Source organism: Doryrhamphus excisus, chromosome 3 (genome assembly GCF_030265055.1).
Source record: "Doryrhamphus excisus isolate RoL2022-K1 chromosome 3, RoL_Dexc_1.0, whole genome shotgun sequence".
NCBI classification, from domain to species: Eukaryota; Metazoa; Chordata; class Actinopteri; order Syngnathiformes; family Syngnathidae; genus Doryrhamphus; species Doryrhamphus excisus.
Window position 1 is genome coordinate 13,332,835 of NC_080468.1, and position 23,868 is coordinate 13,356,702.

At 37.2% G+C, this 23,868-nt stretch overlaps 1 protein-coding gene across 5 annotated transcripts in view; it reads right to left on the reverse strand.

Annotated features, from left to right (window-relative positions):
• LOC131125718 (sodium channel protein type 4 subunit alpha-like) overlaps window positions 1–23,120 on the reverse strand; it is a 58,877-nt gene extending 35,757 nt beyond the window's left edge. For 3 of the 5 annotated variants that reach the window (XM_058067526.1, XM_058067524.1, XM_058067522.1), the window contains exons 1-8: window positions 22,694–23,120; window positions 16,928–17,234; window positions 14,903–15,023; window positions 12,341–12,428; window positions 11,066–11,194; window positions 8,319–8,410; window positions 7,999–8,241; window positions 7,847–7,910 (exon numbers count right to left, since the gene is read on the reverse strand). In XM_058067526.1, the coding sequence (XP_057923509.1) occupies window positions 7,847–7,910; window positions 7,999–8,241; window positions 8,319–8,410; window positions 11,066–11,194; window positions 12,341–12,428; window positions 14,903–15,023; window positions 16,928–17,194 (1,004 nt within the window). In that variant the 5' untranslated portion in view covers window positions 17,195–17,234; window positions 22,694–23,120. The remainder of the gene's footprint in view (window positions 1–7,846; window positions 7,911–7,998; window positions 8,242–8,318; window positions 8,411–11,065; window positions 11,195–12,340; window positions 12,429–14,902; window positions 15,024–16,927; window positions 17,235–22,693) is intronic. The other 2 variants (XM_058067523.1, XM_058067525.1) reach the window with 2 other exon arrangements.
• Between the last annotated feature and the right edge of the window lie 748 nt (window positions 23,121–23,868).

Sequence of the window (23,868 nt, forward strand, 5' to 3'; positions counted from 1 at the left end):
GCGCAAAATCCAGTCAAAAGCATTTAAAGGGACAGATACGGTTGTGATAGCGTGCTTGCTGCTCTGTAACAGGGTTAAAAACATCCCCCAGTATCTACATTCAGCCTGGTTGGCCTTTGACTCGGCAGGCGAGTCGGTAAGTCCATATCAGTGCTATCATCACCATTATTTCAACTGAAGAGGGCACTTGAAATTCATCCCACTCTGCCTGCACTAAACGGCACCGCAGTAAAAGAGATTATATGCCAAGCCAGATGGATATCAAATTGAGGTTCAAACATTTTTTTTTTTTTTTTTCCAGCCTGCTGCCTCCATTTCTGATCTTCATTGTCAACGCGGCGGTGGTGGCATTACAGCAAATATTTAGGTCTGGCAGCTGAGAACAAGCCGGGCTGTCATGTCAATCTGAGTGCAGAATAATTTCATAATGGCTGCTCAACAGCTGGGCGGAGAACGCCGCTGTGGGGGAACAGCTGGACGTCCCAGCAAGCGGCCAGCTGGGCCCCGGGGGGATGCTCACTAATATCCAGCAATGAGGACGGAGGAAGCTTCGCGAGACGGCCGCCGCCGCGCCGTCCTGTTTCTTCCACTCAGCTAACCTTTGACCTCGTGTGAGAAAACAGCACTAAGTCACACTTCCCGACAAAAGGTTTACAACGTAGGGATCAATACACAGGAAATAGAATGACCCTCATTTTTAGGACAGCAAATGACAGTAGCAGTCAAATTAATTAATGCATTAATTGGACAGTACTGTTTCCGAAGTAGACCAGGGTTCAATTCCACCCTCGGCCATCTCTGTGTGGAGTTTGCATTTTCTCCGGGAACCTTAAATAATATGAAATAATAATATAGTCGGTTGCACGGTGGACTAGTGGTTAGCGCGCAGGCCTCACAGCAAGAAGACCCAAGTTCAAGTCCACCTTCGACCATCTCTGTGTGGAGTTTGCATGTTCTTCCCGTGCATGAGTGGGTTTTCTCCGGGTACCTTAAATAATATGAAATAATAATATAGTCGGTTGCACGCTGGACTAGTGGTTAGCACGCAGGCCTCACAGCAAGAAGACCCAAGTTCAATTCCACCTTTGACCATCTCTGTGTGGAGTTTGCATCTTCTCCCCATGCATGAGTGGGTTATCTCGGGGTACTTTAAATAATATGAAATAATAATATAGTCGGTTGCACGGTGCTCTAGTGGTTAGCACGCAGGCCTCACAGCTAGAAGACCCAAGTTCAATTCCACCTTCGACCATCTCTGTGTGGAGTTTGCATGTTCTCCCCATGCATGCGTGGGTTTTCTCCGGGTACTCCGGTTTCCACCCACATTCCAAAAACATGCTAGGTTAATTAGCGACTCCTAATTGTCCATAGGTATGAATGTGAGTGTGAATGGTTGTTTGTCTATATGTGCCCTGTGATTGGCTGGCCACCAGTCTGGGGTGGACAAATATTGTGATATATGTGACCAATATTTACATGAGTTTGATGATGACAAACATTGTCTCTTGTCTTGCTGTGAAATGCTGCCATAAAAGACACCTGATGTTCAACAGTAACTACCCCGGAGACCAAACAGATGCTATATATTTAGCTGCAGTATACACCTGTGTAATGCACACATCCAATGGGATTTGATCTCCCGCTGCACAAACAGCATCTAGCATCCCTACCTGTTTACAGCAAATTCTCATCACTTATCACTTATGACTTATCATACTAAACCAAGTACTTGCAGTACCGGATAGTGTGAACATCCAGCAGCAACACAACATGGCATGATTACTATATTGATTAAAAATATACTAAACTAAGTATACTAAACAAAGTACTTCTTGCAGTACCAGATAGTGTGAACATCCAGCAGCAACACAACATGGCATGACTACTATTTTGATTAAATATATACTAAACCAAGTATACCAAAACCGAGTACTTGCAGTACCAGATAGTATGAACATCCAGCAGCAACAAAACATGGTATAACTACTGTTTTGAATAAAATATACTAAACCAAGTATACCAAAACCAAGTACTTGCAGCACCAGATAGTGTGAACATCCAGCAGCAACACGACGTGGCAGGACTAATATTTTGATTAAAAATATACTAAACCAAATATACCAAAACCAAGTACTTGCAGTACCAGATAGTGTGAACATCCAGCAGCAACACAACATGGCATGGCTACTATTTTGATTAAAAATATACTAAACCAAGTATACTACACAAAGTACTTCTTGCAGTACCAGATAGTGTGAACATCCAGTAGCAACACAACATGGCATGACTACTATTTTCATTAAAAAAATACTAAACCAAGTACTTGCAGTACCAGATAGTGTGAACATCCAGCAGCAACACGACATGGCATGACTACTATTTTGATTAAAAATATACTAAACCAGGTATACTCAACCAAGTACTTGCAGTACCAGATAGTATGAACATCCAGCAGCAACACGACATGGCATGACTACTATTTTGATTAAAAATATACTAAACCAAGTATACTAAACCAAGTACTTGCAATACCAGATAGTGTGAACATCCAGCAGCAACACAACATGGTATAACTACTATTTTGAATACAAATATACTCAACCAAGTACTTGCAGTACCAGACAGTGTGAACATCCAGCAGTAAGATGACATGGCATGACTACTATTTTGATTAAAAATATACTAAACCAAGTATACCAAAACCAAGTACTTGCAGTACCAGATAGTATGAACATCCAGCAGCAACACAACATGGTATAACTACTGTTTTGAATAAAATATACTCAACCAAGTATACCAAAACCAAGTACTTGCAGCACCAGATAGTGCGAACATCCAGCAGCAACACAACATGGCATGACTACTATTTTGATTAAAAATATACTAAACCAAGTACTTGCAGTACCAGATAGTGTGAACCTCCATCAGCAACAAAACATGGCATGACTACTATTTTGATTAAAAATATACTAAACCAAGTAAACTAAACAAAGTACTTCTTGCAGTACCAGATAGTGTGAACATCCAGCAGCAACACAACATGATATAACTACTATTTTGAATAAAAATATACTTAACCAAATATACCAAAACCAAGTACTTGCAGTACCAAATAGTGTGAACATCCAGCAGCAACACAACATGGTATAACTACTATTTTGATTAAAAATATACTAAACCAAGTACTTGCAATACCAGATAGTGTGAACATCCAGCAGCAACACAACATGGTATAACTACTCTTTTGAATAAAAACATAGTAAACCAAGTATACCAAAACCAAGTACTTGCAGTACCTTTTCAAACTCATTTAACTCAAACTCAATAAGCATGACGCCGAAGTGACAAATATATACGTGTGTGTCTGTGCACATGTGGGCCGGGCTGAGTGGTGTCTGTGCAGGCTTGTCTGCGTGTGTTTGTGTCATCATACCCTATCCAAAGCTTTAATTTGGAAATCTACTCAGGGATTACTTGTTGGAATACACTCAAAAGATTAAGCATCCTCTATGTTTTACGTCCTCCATCCTGACCTGCTTAATATCTTGCCTGTCTCCACAGCCACAGCCTCAGAAAGTTCTATCAAAACCGTCGACGGGCTGATTCCTTAAAATGGACAGTACACTGTCCATCAAATGAATGCAAACAAAGCCTTGTTGTGTAGTTATTATTTTTTCATCCTGTTTATTAAGCAGGTGATATGCATGTCAGGAAAAGGCGGGACCAAAAAAAAACAAGAAGAAGAAGAAGAGCGCAGCATTAACTTGTAGGTAAACAGCTGGATAGGTCTGATCTTACTGACCTAAAATGATGCAATTTCCCCCTTAATGCCCTTAAGCGTATCTGCTTTTCTCTCTGAAATGAACACAAGTCACTGAGTCAGATTTGACTTCTTAGGAGATTAAGTCCCTGTGCTTTTTTGGAGTGTAGGTGAGGGAGGGAGATTAAAAAACCATGACATTCAAGGCTGGCTAACCCCTAGCTTAAGTAAGAATTCATTCAAACAGCTGTATTGTTATCTATAGGCGCTCACAGTTCACTTTAAAAGGGTTTTAACCAAGGACCTAATAGAGTGGGAAGGCTACATTTGAAAGCACCTGACAGTCACATAAAAATCCAGAGGCAATCATGTCCTGGCTGCTCAGTACAACATGGCATGACGATTATTTTGATTAAAAATATACTAAACCAAGTATACCAAAACCAAGTACTTGCAGTATCAGATAGTGTGAACATCCAGCAGCAACACAACATGGCAAGACTACTATTTTGATTAAAAATATATTAAACCAAGTACTTGCAGTACCACATAGTATGAACATCCAGCAGCAACACGACATGGCATGACTACTATTTCGATTAAAAATATATTAAACCAAGTACTTGCAGTACCAGATAGTGTGAACATCCAGCAGCAACACACCATGGCATGACTACTATTTTGATAAAATATATACTAAACCAAGTATACCAAAACCAAGTACTAGCAGTACCAGATAGTGTGAACATCCAGCAGCAATACGACATGGCATGATTACTATTTTGATTAAAAATATACTAAACCAAGTACTTGCAGTACTACATAGTATGAACATCCAGCAGCAATACGACATGGCATGACTACTATTTTGATTAAAAATATACTAAACCAACTATACCAAAACCAAGTACTTGCAGTACCAGATAGTATGAACATCCAGCAGCAACACACCATGGTATGACTACTATTTTGATTAAAAAATATACTAAACCAAGTATACTAAACCAAGTACTTGCAGTACCAGATAGTATGAACATCCAGCAGCAACACGACATGGCATGATTACTATTTTGAATAAAAAATACTAAACCAAGTATACTAAACCAAGTACTTGCAGTACCAGATAGTATGAACATCCAGCAGCAACACAATGCTTTGGCATGACTACTATTTTGATTAAAAATATACTAAACCAAGTACTTGCAGTACCAGATAGTATGAACATCCAGCAGCAACACAATGCTATGGCATGACAATGGCTTGAACGAAGTGAGCCCTCTTGTCCATCATACAGTTTCTTTGTATCTGTGAGGGGAGGCGGGGCCGCTAGCATACACACAGCAGAATAGTATGGCAATATGTCTGCTTCAAAAAACCATATGAGGAAGGTCAGCCCATCTACACGGACAACAACACAGAATTTATCCGAAAGTGGTGGCAACGAAAAGGCAATGCAACAAACTTTTCCAGCAAGACAATTTTTCCAGGGGGGGGTTGGATTATGAAGATGCACGGCCTTCATCCTAACAGTGAAGTCTCATTTTGGCAAAATAAATACAAATAGAACAGCTCAAAAGTGTACTTTATACTAATAATAACATTTCTATAATAATTGGGTGACAATAAACATTCCCAATCGCACCTGAATTGTTCAATCAATTGTTCAAACCTGAATTGTTCAATCTTGTGTATTGTGACCCCCCCCCCCGTCCACTGCTAACTGTATGAAGCTGACATACAATATGCTTAACATATCGATATCTGGCCAAAACTTCCCAGAAAAAAAATACTTCATTATTTGTTAGTCACATTCATCTCATCTGCTCGTATCATTGACACAAGCGCCGACAGTCACAGAAGGCATTTCTTAAAGCGGCAGGCATTCAGATTGACACAGATGGGTATTTAGTTCACTATAACCCCTGAACTGGGCCTGGCATGGGCAGAGTCATCCTGTTGTGCTTATTTCAAAAGCATTTGCAGATTTATAGGATTATTCCGTATGTAGGCTGAGTAGCAATATTTGGCCGGTGTCACACGGTGCCTGTCACTGGAAACAAAGTCCTTCACTGCAAGCATGATGTCGCTACACGTTGATATTAATTGACCTATATAAAGTTCCCCTTTTTTTTAAATTAAAAATATACTAAACCAAGTATACCAAAACCAAGTACTTGCAGTACCAGATAGTGTGAACATCCAGCAGCAACACGACATGGCATGACTACTATTTTGGTTAAAAATATATGAAACCAAATATAACAAAACCAAGTACTTGCAGCATCAGATAGTGTGAACATCCAGCAGCAACACAACATGGCATGACTACTATTTTGATTAAAAATATACTAAACCAAGTACTTGCAGTACCAGATAGTGTGAATATCCAGCAGCAACACGACATGGCATGACTACTATTTTGATTAAAAATATACTAATCCAAGTACTTGCAGTACCAGATAGTGTGAACATCCAGCAGCAACACGAAATGGCATGACTACTATTTTGATTAAAAATATATTAAACCAAGTATACCAAAACCAAGTACTTGTAGCACCAGATAGTGTGAACAATCAGCAGCAACACAACAAGGCATGACTACTATTTTGATTAAAAATATACTAAACCAAGTACTTGCATTACCAGATAGTGTGAACATCCAGCAGCAACACGACATGGCATGACTACTTTTTTGATTAAAAATATACTAAACCAAGTATACCAAAACCAAGTACTAGCAGTACCAGATAGTGTGAATATCCATCAGCAACACGACATAGAATGACTACTATTTTGATTAAAAATATACTCAACCAAGTATACTCCACCAAGTACTTGCAGTACCAGATAGTGTGAACATCCAGCAGCAACACAACATGGCATGACTACTATTTTGATAAAAAAATATACTAAACCAAGTACTTGCAGTACCAGATAGTGTGAACATCCAGCAGCAACACGACATGGCAGGACTACTATTTTCATGTAAAAAAATACTAAACCAAGTACTTGCATTACCAGATAGTGTGAACATCCAGCAGCAACACGACGTGGCATGACTACTATTTTGATTAAAAATATACTAAACCAATTACTTGTAGTGTCAGATAGTGTGAACATCCAGCAGCAACACGACATGACATGACTACTTTTTTGATTAAAAATATACTAAACCAAGTATACCAAAACCAAGTACTAGCAGTACCAGATAGTGTGAATATCCAGCAGCAACACGACATGGTATGACTACTATTTTCATGAAAAATATACTTAACCAAGTATACTAAACCAAGTACTTGCAGTACCAGATAATGTGAACATCCAGTAGCAACACAACATGGTATAACTACTATATTGAACAAAAATATACTAAACCAAGTATACCAAAACCAAGTACTTGCAGTACCTTTGTAAACTCAGTTAATGAAATAATAAAGAATACAAATATACATTTACATTTACTACCAGATAGTGTGAACATCCAGCAGCAACACGACATGGCATGACTACTATTTTGATTAAAAATATATTAAACAATTGACCCATATAAATTTCCCCTTTGGAATTATCATTTCTTATTCATCTATCCTATTGGGGGTTAATATTGATTTGTTTTCAAATAGATAGAATAAACTACGACACATCAATAACAGGGGGAATATCAATCAATCCGGTGATCCAGTGATCCAGTCCACTCTGATTCAACCTCATCATTTCGTGGAGCTTTTGAGATGATGAAATCTCCAAAGACCCCCCTCTCTCTCTCTCTCTCTCTCTCTCCAGCTGGCAACTCCACGTCTCTCAGTGCAGGGTGCCAGTGGCGCTATGGTGATAATCCACACTGCATGTCGTCTTGTGTACAGCCTCTCTCACGCTACAACACCCCGCGCACATCCCGCCGCCGCCGCATTACTCCTCTATACATTATGTCATGAGAGTGAAATACAGTATAAAACCACATTATGGTACATCTTTGTGCTCGTTGTGAAAAGTCTATTTAGTCCGAGCCTGTGGACCGTAAACATGACATGCGTGCCATGAAAAGGACCTTTTACCGTTACATAAGAGATAGCGCCATTCACTTACCCTGCATCGCTGCCATATCCACATATTAAGGCATCTTTTGCTCCTTCAACTTTATAAAAATTATCTACAAAAAAAAAAAACAAAAAGAAGAAGAACACATTTAATTTTCATAACTTTCCGAAACCGATCACGCAACTTCACGATTGAGTCACCTTCACTGGTGAGAAAATCGGCCCTGGAGCTCCAGGTTCTGTTGTTGCATATGAAAGATGCATTAGGACTATAGGAGGAGTTGATGCAGTGCGTGAGGCTGCGAACACACTTTTGTCGCAGCAGACCCATGAAAAGCTGCAGGCCGATGAGGGCGAACACGCTGAGACAAAACACAGTCAGGATCATCACGTCGGCGAGTTTCTTCACCGACTGGATGAGAGCTCCGACAATGGTCTTCAGGCCTGCGTGGATGAGAAGAACCAAGATATGCATAGTCGACTCGATGCCTTCATGAATGGAATGAAAAGACGTGTTTTACCTGGAATAACGGAGATGGTTTTCAGGGCACGGAGTACTCTGAAGGTTCTGAGTGCGGAGACGTTCCCAAGGTCGACAAATTCTGTTAGATATCTGTAATTTAATGACAAAAGCAAAGAAAAAGCTGACTTTCTAATGTGTGGAATATAAACAGTAGTCTAAATTTGGCACAACTGGTGCATATATTTCCTTAAAAGGGTCCCTGACATGATATACTGTTTGGAAATATGTTCGGTTTTGGAAACGGACAGTAAATTCCCAAAAATTCCATTGATAGTTCAGGGCGGCGCCCATCACAAACTCCCTCTCCGGAAATCAGTCATCTGGGTGACATTTCTCAGCTTAAGAAAAGTAAAACACCTCCTGCATGGCGGTCGAGTGGTTAGCGCTAGGAGACCAGGGTTCAATCCCACCCTCGGCCATCTCTGTGTGGAGTTTGCATGTTCTCCCCGTGCATGCGTGGGTTTTCTCCGGGTTTCCTCACACATTCCAAAAACATGCTAGGTTAATTAGCGACTCCAAATTGTCCATAGGTATGAATGTGAGTGTGAATGGTTGTTTGTCTATATGTGCCCTGTGATTGGCTGGCCACCAGTCCAGGGTGTACCCCACCGCTCCCCAGCACCCCCCGCGACCCTCTTGAGGATAAGCGGTACAAAATGAATGACTGTGACAGTGGAAACCTCCTGGAAACTGTGGCATCAAGCATGCCCATAAGCCATTTTTGAGGTGACCCAACACTGCATGATGTCCATTCGTACAGCTAGGAGACCCAAGTTCGATTCCACCCTTGTCCATCTCTGTGTGGCGTTTGCATGTTCTCCCCGTGCATGCGTGGGTTTTCTCCGGGTACTCCGGTTTTCTCCCACATTCCAAAAACATGCTAGGTTAATTAGCGACTCCAAATTGTCCATAGGTATGAACGTGAGTGTGAATGGTTGTTTGTCTATATGTGCCCTGTGATTGGCTGGCCACCAGTCCAGGGTGTACTCCGCCTCTCGCCCGAAGACAACTGGGATAGGCTCTAGCACCACCCCCCCCCGCGACTCTTGTGAGGATAAGCGGTAGAAAATGAATGAATGAATGAGTAGTCATGCCAAAATGTTGTGTTGCTGCTGGACGTTCATCAAACAATTGACTTTTTTTGTTGGTTAAAGATATCAGCTTCTGAGTTTATTTTATGTATTTATTGTTTTAAATACTTAGATAATTAATGATTAGTTTTATTATAATTATATATATATGTATATATATATGTATATGTGTGGATGTGTATGTGGGTATATGGCCATGTAGATATACGGGGGGGGGGGGGGCTCTGCGGGGGTCTGGCGTAGGGTGTTCCATCTCAACCGCCCGGTCCTCCATGGGGCAGTGTGCCCGGGCCTCTTCTGTCCTGGCCGGGGCGGTCCTATGTCGGTGGTCGGGCCTGGGGTTACCTGGGGCGGGCCGGGTTCTGCTTCCTGGGGGTGTGTGGGGGGCGGGAGGCGGTGCCTCGGCCGTGGACGGGCTCCCTTCCGGCCGGCAGGGGCGCCCCTGTGCCCACGGGTGTGTGGCCTTCGATGCCCTTCTGCCCTAGTAGGGTATGGTCTCCCGCTGGTCTCGGGGGTGCGGCTCTCCTCCGGCCTGCTGGCGCCCTGTTGCCGGTTGGGATTGCTCCTCCATGGCCTCTTGCTGGTCTCTTCGGGGAGTTGCTTCGGGGGCGGGTCTTGGGGAGTCGGCCCTGGCTTTGCCCACACCCACGGGGCCGGAGGATCTCTGGCGGTGGGGGCTTGACCTGGCTGCGCGGGGCGGGGTTTGCTGGGTGGTAGAAGGCAGTCTCTCTCCTTTTGTCATTCTCAGTGACAATTACACATTCACACACTCGCATTCACATACACAACACACCTCCATATGGGCACTCACAGCACATGGGTGCTTCTCTATACAATCTACTCTCTTATCCCTGATGTTTATATAGTATTGGTATGCTATTATTACAGTAATAATGATGTCAAGCAATGAGATTTTAATTACTGTAACTGTATGGTTGCAATTGTGTTTACTATCATGGGTCATGTCCTCATTGTTACTATTGCTATTGGTAAGTTGGACTGTTTCATTCCACTGATATCATCTCCAGTGTGACCCTTAGCCATCATTGACATTTAACTGTTCTGTTTGTCACTGTTGTTGTTTTGGGAATTCTTGTTGCTGCTGTTTTTGTCTCTCCCTCTACTGCCCCCCCCCCCCCCCGACCCCACCTTTCTCTTCTCTCTTCTTCTTTTCTGTTCTTCTTCTTGCTCCGGTCCGGTCGTCCCAAATGGCATAACAAAGACATCAAATAACGGCAAATAAAATTTCATGGTACAGGGAAGTTGTAGCCAACACCTTTCCTGACACAGAGCAAATCTGTCTAGCATGTAAGGGCATTTAGATCAACAATACTATCTGCCCCAATGGCTGGACGGGACAAAAAATAAAAAAAATAAAAATAAAAAAATAAAAAATAAAAAAATAAAATAAAATAAAAAAAAAAAAAAAAAAAAGATATCAGCTCAGTAAGTTTATCCGTAATCAGAATAATAAAGATGAAAGTTGGATCACTGTGTGCAGCTTCAAATGTTACCAAACAGAAATAAAACAATTTACCTTCAATCGGTCCAATTTCCAACTTGCATCACAGGACATTCATGTCATATGTTAAAATTGAGGCCACTGCCGAAAATGAAAGGAACGGTATCGTCATAAAATGATATTGTTACTCACGCCATGAGAATGACGCTGAAGTCCAGCCAGTTCCAAGGGTCCCTCAGGAAGGTGAAGGGAACTATACAGAATCCTCGTGCAAATATCTTGATTGCTGACTCAAAAGTGTAAATGGCGGTGAACGTGTATCTGAACAGGAAATAGAAAAGAAGACGAGTGAATTAAGTGAACACTGACAGAAAGTCATACTAATTTATGACGAATACAAGAACACCAAATTCACCTTTTTGTGTGATATAAATGAATAAGTGACACAAAAAACATTTTGAGTAATTAAATTAAATTAAATTAAATTCCGTTTACAAAATTAAATTAAATTTTTGTGATTTTAGAAATAAGGAGTTAGTATGTTCTCTGTAGGCGGCATTATGAATTATCCTTACTGACCTTTTTTGCAGTACATTTAGCGAGTGAAGATTGCTTTTATAGTTATTCATTCATTCATTCATTTTCTACCGCTTTTCCTCACAAGGGTCGCGGGGGGTGCTGGAGCCTATCCCAGCTGTCTTTGGACGAGAGGCGGGGTACACCCTGGACCGGTCGCCAGCCAATCACAGGGCACATATAGACAAACAACCATTCACACTCACATTCATACCTATGGACAATTTGGAGTCGCTAATTAACCTAGCATGTTTTTGGAATGTGGGAGGAAACCGGAATACCCGGAGAAAACCCACACATGCACAGGGAGAACATGCGAACTCCACACAGAGATGGCCGAGGGTGGAATTGAACCCAGGTCTCCTAGCTGTGAGGTCCCCGCACTAACCACTAGACCGCCGTGCCACCCTGCTTTTATAGTTATGTTATAGTTATTTCATTTTAATGCTTTTTCACATTTTTTCTCATATCTTATTTCTTATTTTGAAGCTCTATTTACAACCTCCGTGGCCGTGGGGCCAAGAAAAAATGAGCCACGGGCCAAAAATGGTCCCCCGGGGCCACACTTTTGACACCTCTGTATTAGAACGATAAAGATAGTTTCAACAAAACTAGTTCAAGCTAGTTTTGGCATACCATAATGCAATGTTGTTATCGCAATGCTGCATGCAAAACATGCTAGCAGCCCCGCATCCACTGCACCAAGCGTTGCTCGGAAAAGGAAATGGCAAAAGTAACAGCAAATGTAGCATGCATCGTATACTTACAAGTGTTCGATTCTTGATATATGAAGACTCCATGTTGGAACATACGACATGTAGCTGAGTTTAATATTTTGTTTTTTTTTTGCAGAAGGACACTAAAATGTTGTAATATTTAATAAGTACTTACTCTAGGTACTTGGTCCATGGGGCCGGGTCTGACATCGCCATGAAGAAACAGTTGGTCAGAATGGTGAACATTATGAACAGGCTGAATAATGTGGAAAAAAGGTCAAGGAAAGTGTATGTCGGAATTTGAACTTCATAATTTCATATATGTATTATGAATTAGGATGACCCATGCATGACATGAACACATGAAATGAGGCTTGCAGTAAGTCAGTTACATTTACAGCATCAAACCCTTAAGGGATTTATATAATTTTCAAAATAAAGTTTTTAATAACTCAGCAGACTGTGGGACCGTTTACTGATAGTTCTAAGTTTCTACCTGGTTCTGGTCTTGGAACTCTACCATGTAGGCCGTTTTTTTTTTTTATTATGGAGTCACAAAAACTGACCTTAACTGAGGCAAGTGACGCCTTCAGTACTTTGGATGTTGTTGTGGGGTCTTTTGTGACCTCTTGGATGAGTCGTGGTCTCACTCTCGGGGGTTATTTTGGTTGGCCGGCCACCCCTGGTAGGTTCACCACTGTTCTATGTTTTCACCATTTGCGAACGATGGCTCTCATTGTGGTTTGCTGGAGTCCCAAAGCTTGAGAAATAGGCTTTATAACCGTTTCAAGATCTAAATTACTTTCTTTCTGGAGCGGGGGGAAATCACTTTTTCACACAGGGCCATGTAGGCTTGGATTTTTTTCTCTCTTAATAATGAAAAATTTTATTTAAAAAATGTTTTTTTGTTGTTCAGTTGTGTTATCATTCATTAATATTTAAATATTAATACTAAATATTAATATTAAAACACCAAATTCAATTTTTTGTGTGATATAAATAAAATAAAATAAAATAAAATAAAATAAAATAAAATAAAATAAAATAAAATAAAATAAAATTAAATTAAATTAAATTAAATTAAATTAAATTAAATTAAATTAAATTAAATTAAATTAAATTAAATTAAATTTTTAAATTTAAATATTTTTTAAATATGAAATATTTAAGTGTGACAGAAGGGGGCAACACCTTTTTGGCATTTGACAAAGTTTGACATTTTCAGCCAGTAAAATTTCACATATTATACAACATAAGTATTTGTAAGTCAAGCACTGTGTGACTCCTATTTGTGCTTAAAAATATGTAATAATAATAATCCATCCATCTGTTTTCTATGCCGCTTATCCTCACTTGGGTGGCAGGGGTGTATGCTGGTTATTTTGGTTGGCCGGCCACTCCTGGGAAGGTTCACTATTGTTGTTACTGTTACTGTTACTGTTGTTCACTATTTTTTTGTGGATAATGGCTCTCTCTATGGTTAGCTGGGGTCCCAATGCTTTAGAAATACTGTAGTGGTAAAATTACCGGGATATAATTCACCCCAGAACGATCGATAGGCGCAAGGTACGGGTTTTTTTCTTCTTCCTGTTGTGGTTGCGCGACGGCTTTCAGGTCTCACGTAGCGAAGAGTTAATGTTAATGTTAATGTTTGCAAGAAAAATAAAGTTTTCCCCCAAAATTCGACATTCCGCCTCAGACTCCAGTTCTTCGACGCGTCACTGGTGACCCCGACAGTAGTCCCGAAGTGTTCGGAGCTACAGCGAACATGGCTAACAACGCCACCCTAAAATTGGCAGAGTTCTGGGAATCAGCAGCCGCGGCGTGGAATAACGACGACACTCGCTACTACCAACTACCGCAACAATACATTTATAACCTTTTCCAGATGGATAGATCTTGTTTACTTTCTTTGTTTCTCAGATCTCAGCATTTTGAGGATCTTTTGGTCTACTTTTTTGTCAGACAGGTCTTATTTAAGTGACTTCTTCATTGAGAACAACCATTTTTTTCTGTGCGTTTGATGATATTTTAACAGATTTTTCATACACAATTTTTGGTTTAATCACTATAATATGTGATTGGTATCAACATGTTATTGGTATAAATGTCATGTATTTGGTAAAACTATGCATAAAAACTCATTCCTGTTACTTTCAATCCTGTTACTTAAACGGGCCATCTTAGCTGAGGAGACTTTGACACATTTTGAGTAGTACAGTATGCGTATTATCATATTTGAAGTTTGAAAAACTCAACAATAAATAGAGTTGCAGCAAGCAAAAGTGGACCGGCCCACTGCTATTCTACTACTGCAGAATCAAAGTTACTAAGGTATTTAAATCGGGAATTTATTGCATAAAAAAAGCTTCCCCTTCATGAAGTATTACTTCCTGCCTGATAAATAATAGGCAGCTGTCATATGATGTAAAAGGTTTGCTCTTATTTCATATCTGAGATTAAAAGAGGGATCTCAGGGGGGGATTTGGTTTGTGATGCCAGAGGACTATCACAGAGCTGTATCAAAAATAGAAATATTGAAAAAAAAAAAAAAACATCAGTAACATTCACAGAAAATGTGTAAATATTAAGAATTGGCTTATCCAGCGTCATAAAACTCTTGAGAGGTTCATATTTTTGTGTTTTACATTAGATTAAACACCATTATTTAATGTAATGCGTACTAAACTGGCAGAAAACAGAAGAATTATATGTGCAGACATAATTCAAAAAGGATATGAATGGACTAAAACTTTGATGGCAATAGATCTGAGGAAGTGGAACGGGGTTAAAATGTAAAGAGCAGATGTGGCACTGAATCTGAAGATGGCCTTTCCTTTGTTAAGTACTATAAAAGTCTGAAAAAAACAAACAGAGAGATGTCATTATTACTCAATCACATTCTTCTAAAAGGCAGAAATTAAACATTGACAACAAAGTTTCTCATCGAGGGCCAAATTCGGGGAAAAAGGAAACTTTGCAACTTTGATATTTTGTAAATATACTTAGAAGTAATATATTTTTTTAAAAATATTTTTTTTTTCTAAAAAATGTCAACTTTCTTCATGAATGCTCTTTATACATTTTCTTTTTGTGATATTATGACTTTATTGCCGTAATAGGATTTTTTTTTCCCAACCTAATTTTCCAAAAAAATTCAGCATTATGTTTGTTTTTTTTTAAATAAAATTACAGCTTCAACACAACATTTTAATTATTTTTATTAGATATTTCAATATTATGCAGCTAAAATGACATTTTTTCCTTCGTCATATTCCAACTTTATTATGTGTTTTTTTTAATAAAATTACAGCTTCCACACAACATTTTAATTATTTTTATTATTGATATTTCAATACTATGCGGCTAAAATTACATTTTCTTCCCGTGTCATATTCCAACTTTATTATGTGTTTTTTTAATAAAATTACAGCTTCAACACAACATTTTAATTATTTTTATTATTGATATTTCAATATTATGCGACTAAAATGACATTTTTTCCTTTGTCATATTCCAACTTTATTATGTTTGTTTTTTTTTTCAAATAAAATTACAGATTCAACACAATTTTTTCATTATTTTTACTATTGATATTTCAATATTATCCGGCTAAAATTATATTTTTTTCCCTCGTCATATTCTAACTTTTAGTTTAAATTAAATTGTGACTTTTTGACTTTATTCATGTAGCTATTTTTTCAATTTTCGCAGTTTTTTTTTTTTTCAAACGTTCAAATTTATTTCTAGTCATAGTGACTTTACTCCCATAATATTTGGACATAATTTTTGTAACTTTAGAACTTTTTCCCCAACCTAATTGAAAAGAAAAATGTACCTTTAATTTATGCTACGAGAATGGAATTTTTTCTGCATAATGTTAAGCTATTTTTGTAAAAATTACGACTCTTTCTTGATAGATTGCAAATTTTTCATCTTTATATTTTGACTTTATTGCTCGATGTATTTGTTATTGATATTTCAATATTACGCGGCTAAAATTATATTTTTTCCCTCGTCATATTCTAACTTTTTGTTGAAATTAAATTGTGACTTTTTGACTTTATTCATGTAGAATGACAGCAATTTTTTTAAATCGATTTTGGCTGTTTTTTTATTTTTATTTCAAAATGTGACTTTATTCCCATAATATTTGGACTTCATTTTTGTAACTTTACAATTTTTTCCCCAACCTAATTGAAAAGAATAATGTACCTTTAATTTATGCTACGAGAATGGAATTTTTTGTTCTGCATAATGTTAAGCTATTTTCGTATTTTTTTTTTACTTTTTCTTGATAGATTACAAATTTTCCGTCTTCATATTTTGACTTTATTGCTAGATTTCCATTTTTAAATTTTGCCGCCAGCCACAAAAGACTTCCCGGTGCCGCAGTTTGGACACCCCTGCTTTACACTATGTTAACAAAAAGCCCATATTGACTGAAACCATGCAAAGAGGAGGAATTCAGAGACTTCCAAGACTGAGATAACCGAGATAATGGAGGCTACTCCAAAGCAGCCTGAACCCTTTTCCCCAACAGATGTGGCATTTATTTCAATATTTTGTCATCTGTGGATAATCCTCCCATCCAGCAGCGCATCACATGCCAAAACAAAGAGACCCTGAGAATGACTATCACGTCCTTTTTTCAAGCAGCCCATTAAAGGTTTACATGTACTAAAGCCCATTTTCCGCAGGAATCAATGAAAAATCATGGAAAAACATACAGTGGAATACATAATCACAAACAAGCTCTCACCCTCTGGTTCTTGAAGTAAAACGGGTCGATGTCTTCGAGTGGCACCCCGATAAGTTCCGAAGGGATGTCACCAAAGATGCGTGGCAGCTGCTTGCCCGCCTCCAGGTCGAGCCTAGGTCTGGGTGGCTCCACGTTCTTGTGAGCCTCCTTGCAATCCTTGGCATTCCTGGCCTGCTCCTCAGCAATCCGCTGCTCCAGGGCAGCCAAGGATTCACGAGTGAACGGCCGCAAGCCATCAGGACCCGTTGGTAACAGCATGGCTGCCATCTTTTCATCCTGATTCTCCGGTACTAGAATTGACTTACAGCTATATGTGTGTATGCAGTAGGAAGAAAGGAAGAGGAATAAATACATGAAAATGGCCGAGTACAATAACATTTGAAGCATTCACACAATTATACATTTTTGGGCCCCCCGGCAGTCAAGGGACTTTGGTCTTGTCCTGACTGTTCCCCTTTATACGCCACCTCTGGCCAATAGCATTCATAAATATTAAAAAATTGGAAAATGGTAATGGTTTTATTTCATTTGAACATGCATCAGATTACAATTGAATGCATCACATAATCAGTTCACAGTTCCACATGTCCAAAAGGAGTAGGAAGAAGCAAAGCTTATTAAATCCTACCCCTCCATCTGGTACTTTTACAATCAGTAACTGTTACATTTGTTCACTTCCTGCTTTCCTAATTTATTTTGTATTTTTTATTTTGTATTTTGTATTTTGTATTTTGTATTTTGTATTTTTTATTTTTTATTTTTTATTTTTTATTTTTTATTTTTTATTTTTTATTTTTTATTTTTTATTTTTTATTTTTTATTTTTTATTTTTTATTTTTTATTTTTTATTTTTTATTTTTTATTTTTTATTTTTTATTTTTTATTTTTTATTTTTTATTTTTTATTTTTTATTTTTTATTTTATCACGTACCGAAGTACGAGGTGATATGACCGTACAATGACATTACATACAATGTAATACAATGACCATACAATGACCCTCCATCTGGTACTTTTACAATCAGTAACTCTTACATTTGTTCACTTCCTGCTTTCCTAATATAGTGCAAGGTTTTTGTTTTTTATGTGGCGTACCGAAGTACGAGGTGATATGACCATCCAATAACATAATGGGTACCATAGTAAGTGTCAATATAGTCATATATAGTCATATATATAGTCAATATAATATGTATAGCACATCATGACTGGTTCAAGACTCTTCATCCTTGTATTTAGCAAACATCAACTGCTTGTATTGTTTCTTGAATTCCTAATTTCCAAATATAGTTTTTAATTTAATTTAATTTAATTTAATTTAATTTAATTTAATTTAATTTAATTTAATTTAATTTAATTTAATTTAATTTAATTTAATTTAATTTTTAATTATCATCCTTGTATTTAGCAAACATCAACTGCTTGTATTGTTTCTTGAATTGGCTCATCGTTGTGCATTGTTTGAGGGTCTTACTCAATCCATTCCATAGTTTGATTCCACATACTGAAATGCTATGGCTTTTTAACGTAGTCCTAGCATATAAGTGTTTTATTTAAATGTAGTTCTTCCCTGAGATCATATTTCTCCTCTCTTGTAGAGAAGTATTGGATGACATTTTTAGCTAATTGGTTGTTTTTAGCCTTATGCATTATTTTAGCTGTTTGAAGATGAACTATATCAGCAAGTTGAAGTATTTGTGATTTTAGAAATAAGGAGTTAGTATGTTCTCTGTAGGCGGCATTATGAATTATCCTTACTGACCTTTTTTGCAGTACATTTAGCGAATGAAGATTGCTTTTATAGTTATTAGCCCATAATTCCACACAATAAGTAAGATATGGTAGAACCAGAGAGCAATAAAGAACAATAAATGTACAATGTATCCATGTGATCTGTATCGGTACGATCGGTATTCCATCTCCAGTTCAATTCCAACAGCGCAAAAAGCTCTCCAAATACTATTGTTTCTATTGTATATCTCCTTCTATCCTGAAATGCATTGATCCCTTTAAACGTCTAGCCAGACGCTAGTTATCTGCTTTCACTTGATCTGCTTATTTTGGCCCAGGTTGAGCTCAGATCAGCGTGTCTCTCATACGTGGCGAATCCAACGCTATCACATGTTCAATCTCAATAAATAGGTCAAGTTCCAAACACCATAAAGCCGGGGTTCAAGGTTTGTGACGTTTGCTGTGGTGACGTAACAGAAGGTAGCCTTGCGAAGAACGTTACTAATCGACTATTTAATTTAATTTAATTTAATTTAATAAATGATAAATAGTGAGATGAATAGCACATCATGACTGGTTCAAGACTCTTCATCCTTGTATTTAGCAAACATCAACTGCTTGTATTGTTTCTTGAATTCCTAATTTCTTAATTTAATTTAATTTAATTTAATTTAATTTAATTTAATTTAATTTAATTTAATTTAATTTAATTTAATTTAATTTAATTTAATTTAATTTAATTTAATTTAATTTAATTTAATTTAATTTAATTTAATTTAATTTAATTTAATTGTGATATGTATAGCACATCATGACTGGTTCAAGACTCTTCATCCTTGTATTTAGCAAACATCAACTGCTTGTATTGTTTCTTGAATTGGCTCATCGTTGTGCATTGTTTGAGGGTCTTACTCAATCCATTCCATAGTTTGATTCCACATACTGAAATGCTGAAACGTTACTAATCGACATTAAAAAGTCGCCGAGGGATAGCCGACTCCTATTGCATGCCCGGCTTAAACGCGGGGGCAATCAAGTATTAAACGTTGCAGCAGCGGGGTGGGTGGGGGGAACATGAATGAAATTAAATTCCAGTAACAGCCAGCTGTGATATGCTCATCATGATTACTAATAATTATCATAATTGGATTCACAGTACAGTTGCTTGGACAAAGACACGCACGGTCGTTTGCATATGCTGTACAGATGTTTTATACAGAAGTTGTTAAGTAACACTGACTGATGATGGTACGATATCATGTATTACATATGTTGTCATTTCTAACTTAAATTTAAGTTATGATATGAAATTACACAACATATGTGCATGTATTTTGACACTTTCCGAGGTCATCAACGACATCCTATACAGTATGTTTGCCCTCCGTACAGCTTCTGGTACTCCAGAAATAAACAAATAAATACGTTGCCAAGTATTAAGAGTTACGTAAAGTCGCTCTATTTAAATTTGCACTGCATTAGCCGTCTGAAAATAGTTCAGCAAGCTATAAAAAAAATATTTTTGGAAGCTTTTCAACAATTGGATGCAAAACGTGACTCACATCACATTATGCTATGTGACTGAATTATTAAAAATGTTTTTTAAAAAAAAATTATATGATTTTGGGGCTTGAAATTGTTCTGTGTAAGAATACAAATACAGTGTTTGCACCCTGATTGGTCACACTTGAATGTTTCAGATAATCAAACTAATATAATAATAATAATAATAATAATAATAATAATAATAATAATAATAATAATAATAATAATTATTATTATTATTATTATTATTATTATTATTATTATTATTATTATTATTATTATATTAATAATATTAATCATTATTATTATTATCATTATTAATAATACTAATAATTATTATTGTTAATAATAATAATAATAATAATAATAATAATATAATAATTGCTATTATTATTGTTATTATAATTACTATTATGTTATTGTCATTATTATCATTATTATCATTATTATCATTATTATTATTTAATATTATTCATTCATTCATTCATTCATTTTCTACCAATTTTCCTCATGAGGGTTGCGGGAGCCGCTGGAGCCTATCCCAGCTGTCTTTGGGCGAGAGGCGGGGTACACCCTGGACTGGTGGCCAGCCAATCACAGGGCACATATAGACAAACAACCATTCACACTCACATTCATACCTATGGACAATTTGGAGGTGCCATTATTATTTAATATTATTATTATATGCGGCACGGCGGTCAAGTGGTTAGCGCGCAGACCTCCCAGCTAGGAGACCAGGGTTCAATTCCACCCTCGGCCATCTCTGTGTGGAGTTTGCATGTTGTCCCCCGTGCATGCGTGGGTTTTCTCCGGGTACTCCGGTTTCCTCCCACATTCCAAAAACATGCTAGGTTAATTAGCGACTCCAAATTGTCCATAGGTATGAATGTGAGTGTGAATGGTTGTTTGTCTATATGTGCCCTGTGATTGGCTGGCCACCAGTCCAGGGTGTACCCCGCTTCTCACCCGAAGACAGTTGGGATAGGCTCCAGCACCCCCCGCGACCCTCGTGAGGAAAAAGCGGTAGAAAATGAATGAATGAATTATTATTATATTATTATTATTATAGTAGTAGTAAATATGACTAATAAATATTAGTCGATGACAACACAACTGAACACAATATACAATTTTTAAACTGAATGAAACCTTTTATTATTAAGGAAAAAAAAATCCAAAAGGTGTGAAAAACTGATTGCCCCCTAAAGCTAATAACTGGTTGGGTTACTCTTAGCAGCAATAACTGCAATCAAGCGTTTGGGATAACTTGCAATGAGTCTCTTACAGCGCTGTGGATTAATTTTGCAGAATTGTTGTCATTCAGCCACATTGGAGGCTTTTCCAGCATGAAGTACCTTTTTAAGGTCATAGGATTCAGGTCTTCAAGTCGCAGGGCGTATACTGGGGCCCATTCTAACTGACCTTGAGCGAGAGGCGGGGTACACCCTGGACTGGTTGCCAGCCAATCGCAGGGCACATTTAATATAATAATATAATAAGTAATATTGATTATGAGAAAAGCTGAGCTGGTTACAGCCACAGATGGAATTAAAGCGTCTGAAAGTCAAGTATACACATCCTCTACTGAGCCTTATTGCCCTCTCAGAGCTTACATACAGCAAGGGATGACCTACTTATTTTTTTTTTAACAAAAACTAACTTTTTACAGCAGATATACACAAATCATATTTAAAATTAAGGCAGTTTGACATATATATGTACTGTAAGAATATTTTTCAACAATATAAAAGAGTGTCATCATGTTCTTGTATTGTATTATTCATAAAGGATGCAATTAAAAGGTCAGAAAATAACATTTTTATTAAAATTATTCATTTCAAAAATATAAATTATGCAAAAACTAACTTTTTACAGCATATATACACAAAGAATATATATATGTATATATATATATATATATATATATGTATATATATATATATATGTATATATATATAAGAATATTTTTCAACACTATAAAAGAGTGTCATCATGTTCTTGTATTGTATTATTCATAAAGGATGCAATTAAAAGGTCAGAAAAGAACATTTTTATAAAATTATTCATTTCAAAAATATAAATTATACAAAAACTAACTTTTTTACAGCAGATATACACAAATCATATTTAAAGTAAAAGCTGTTTGAGATGTATATGTACTGTAAGAATATTTTTCAACACTATAAAAGAGTGTCATCATGTTCATTTTTATAAAATTATTCATTTCAAAAATATAAATTATACAAAAAGTAACTTTTTACAGCATATATACACAAAGAATATATATATATATATATATAAGAATATTTTTCAACACTATAAAAGAGTGTCATCATGTCCTTGTATTGTATTATTCATAAAGGATGCAATTAAAAGGTCAGAAAATAACATTTTTATAAAATTATTCATTTCAAAAATGTCAATTATACAATGTATATTTTTTTTATCCCAAAGCATATTGTTAAATATTCAAATCACGTGACTTACCAATGAAACTCCGAGATTTAAAGCATCTTTTCCAGAGTTGAATTCTTGTGTTTTCATTAAAAGTGGTTGCCAGATCCTCCGTGGGAAAGCCATGTCTTCTTTTCTTTTTTTTTCCCCCGGGGGGTGGCTTATTCCCGCTTCATGGTGATGCAAACCTCCAGAGAAACGGGACACGGAGTGCGTGTTGAATCCCACAGTTTGGCGGTGAAAAAAAAGTGACTTCCAGACTTGCCAGTGCGCTAATCACCTTATGATGGACATATTGAAGCAGGCCACGCCCGCGGCGCACGAGTTGTCATGTTGTCTTCCGGTTTTTGGGGTGCTTCTTCTGGGAGTATCATGACACAGTTTTGCTAGCAGGTGTTGTTGTTTTCCACAGAGGTTGTACTTCCAGTCTGTCTTTCAGCAGCTGCCCTTGAGCAAGAGGGTGAGAGGGAAGGGGGAGGGTGTTGGTGGTGCCGAGGGGGGGTCACAGAGGATTAGCGCATCAATATGTCCCGTGGTTCAAGTCCGATTGGACGGACAAATACGTTAGAGAAGCGGTCAAGTCCACTCAAGTGAACCCTAAACTAAAAGCACAGTGATCACCAAAAGCGTCAGAGGTTAAGAGTGGACGGTACATCCAAATACCGATCACACGATAACGAGTATCGGATCGACATAAAAAATATTTTCCAGTTCTCTTTTGTGTTTATGTTCATAATATATATTTTTTTGTTATTTTGTTGCTCGTATTTTATTACCGATGGACATTTTTGTGTTGTTTTTATAATGACAATGGCTCTCATTGTGGTTTGCTGGAGTCCCAAAGCTTTAGAAATGGCTTTATAACCATTTCAAGATCTAAATTACATTCTTCACACAGGGCCATGTAGGCTTGGATTTTTTTTCTCCCTTAATAATGAAAAATTTCATTAAATTTTTTTTTGTTTAGTTGTGGTATCATTAATATTTAAATTGTTATGTAATATGAAATATTTAAGTGTGACAGACGTTCAAAAAAAGGGGGGAGGGGCAACACTTTTTGACACCACTGTATATTTAGAGTTTTTGAAAACCTTTTTCAATATAAAAAAATAATCATCCTTAGATTCTCAGTATGCAGCACTAGGTGGAGCCAGTAAAATTTTACATATTATAAAATATATGTATTTGTAATGTCATAATTTTATCGA